This window comes from Rhipicephalus microplus, chromosome 10 (genome assembly GCF_043290135.1).
Source record: "Rhipicephalus microplus isolate Deutch F79 chromosome 10, USDA_Rmic, whole genome shotgun sequence".
Lineage (NCBI taxonomy): Eukaryota > Metazoa > Arthropoda > Arachnida > Ixodida > Ixodidae > Rhipicephalus > Rhipicephalus microplus.
The window spans coordinates 12,178,885-12,181,208 of NC_134709.1; the positions used below are offsets into that span (position 1 = coordinate 12,178,885).

General features: G+C 57.7%; 1 protein-coding gene across 3 annotated transcripts in view; it reads right to left on the reverse strand.

Annotated features, from left to right (window-relative positions):
- Positions 1-1,016, reverse strand: part of LOC119181869 (sushi, von Willebrand factor type A, EGF and pentraxin domain-containing protein 1) — a 49,271-nt gene extending 48,255 nt beyond the window's left edge. For all 3 annotated transcript variants that reach the window (XM_075875046.1, XM_075875045.1, XM_037433110.2), the window contains exon 1: positions 282-1,016. In XM_075875046.1, coding sequence (XP_075731161.1) covers positions 282-770 — 489 coding nt within the window. In that variant the 5' untranslated portion in view covers positions 771-1,016. The remainder of the gene's footprint in view (positions 1-281) is intronic.
- Between the last annotated feature and the right edge of the window lie 1,308 nt (positions 1,017-2,324).

Genomic DNA, 2,324 nt, shown 5'->3' on the forward strand with positions numbered 1-2,324 from the left:
AGATATCTCCTTGACGTGAGCGAACATTCAGTATGCTGCACTTGGTTATGCTCCCTTGCTTTAATATGATCATCAAGGCTCTTGAGGAACAAGAGGAAGAAGCGCTCTTTGTGGCGCTATTGCTGGCTTTGCTACATGTGGTTTCTGACTGCGTTGAACAAAACGACGACAAGAGCATACGATCACATCATACCACAGCCTGCAGCCCCGTACAGTGCTCCAAACTGTAAAAATCACGTGCAAGTGACCGCACGCTAAATGAAGCAATGTATAAAACTCACCATAGCCTCCTTCATGGCTCCCAGGGTGAAGGTCCCGCCGCCGGAGTACTTCACGCCTGCCAGCTGCCTGTTGTGCAGGGCGCACTTGTGGTTGTCGAACGACGGCAGCGTGATGTGGTCCACCTCGCGGACCACCTTTTTCTTCGAGCTGAAGGTCACCAAGGACACGCGGGTCCTGTCTCGGGACACCGTGAAGTCGGCCAGCAGCTTCCTCACGAAGCGCAGCTCGTTGACGAAGTTCTCGGCGCCCACGGACGCCGAGCTGTCGACCAGAAACACGAGCTCCGCCCTCGGGGCACTTCGAAGCTTAGCCACGTGTCGCTTGAGTATGCCGCCCAGTGCATGGAGGCGTTCACTCTCCGGAGTCGGTCCCGGATACCGAGTGCGAAGCGAACGTCCTTCCGCAAGAAGACCCCGGAGCACAAGTGTCGGACCCGAAGTCGCGGACAATATAGCGAACGACAGCCAGATACCTGTGAGCGCTGTCATTGCAGCTTCAGATCTGACGCACTTCAACTGACAACTGACACAGTTCAGATATTCTCAAGAGATTGTACCATATAACTAAATATATGCTCGCTGTCAGGTCAGTCACTCACTGCAGGTTCATCCCATACGCGCTGTACATCGCCCCACTCAATGCGACGAAACATGCAAGTCGTGAGGGAACTTCTCATGCCTGTAAGTTCTTGAGATAGACGCCGTAATGTTGTAGCAACTGCAAAGCTTGTTTCTTGCGGCAAGCCTTAATCGTAAACTGCGGAACTAATTCCGCAAACGAGTTGCAGCTACCTGGCAGCGCTCGATGTCCTCTCTGCAGCTCTTGAACTCCCACGAGATGCTGGCTTTTCGAAAAGTTCATCGGTCGACTGCACGCAGTAAATGCAAGAGCAGAGAAACCGATGTGGCAAATATGCTCACGTACGCTGTCTCATCAACCCAGATGCACGCAGGTGCACGCAGATGAATGCAGGTGTTCAGCTAAGGCGGAGGTGCCATTCTTCGTGACTTATCCAGGCTGTGGGGCGCGTCCAAGTCGGCTAGCCGCACTCACGAAAATTTCAGCGCAAGTTAATTCTCAATCACAAGCGCATCGAGGAAGCACAACGTCCAATGTCGTTACATACCGTGAGCGCCGTCGCCTCTCCACGCCGCACTCCGCAAGTCATCCGCAACCGTCCGTCCCTCTCTGCCTGCCGGGAAGGGAATCCGCAACGGCCGTATCGGGCAGCCCGGCATGCAGCACAACCACGGGGACGGTTCGTGCAGCCGTGCACCGCCGATGCGTGCGCGGTGCGAGTCGTCGCCGTCGTATCGGAACCCGATCGGCCTCCGACAGGTCGGGCTGCCCGCTTTCCAGACGCGCCGCGGCGGAGTTGTGGAACGGTCCCACGGTTCGAAGTCTTCCGGTGGTCGTCGCCGGGCCGTGAGGAGCAGACGGCGGCTCCTTGGTTTCCTTGTTTATATAAATGAGGCGCCTGGTCAGCCCGGCGCCGCCGTGTTCGCCGGCGTCGCCGGCGAGTCATCCTTGGCGTCGCGTCCCGTCGACGGAGGAGGGCTGGGAGAGGAAGAAGCGGCGGCGCCCGCCGATACGCGACGCGAGACGAAAGACCCCGGCGGCGACGCTTTTGTGCGTTGTTGTTCTTCGGTGCGTGTGTGTGTTTACGTTGCCGCAGTCGCATTGCTTTCTCACGCGGCACCCGTGGTTTTTTTTTCTTTACAACCACCGAGACGCCTGCTGCTCGTGCGGGGAGTTGATCCATTGGCTGGCCGACAAGTGGATGGCGGTGGGCCGAGCTGAGTGGCGGCGAGACGGATGGGGAGCGGGGTGGGAGTCGGTTTGTTTTTTGGGCACTAAAAGCGGTCGTCGGAAGTGGGCCACTGGGCGACGGCCGGGACTTTCGCGTGCTGGTGGGGCACGGCCGAGGAGCCTGATGCATTTCTCCAGCCAATTCCCGACGGTCGTTCGGCTTTTCAACCGGAGGCCTCCTGGCAGTTATAAACTATGTGGGCTGCTGCGAAAATAAACACGACGGCAAGATG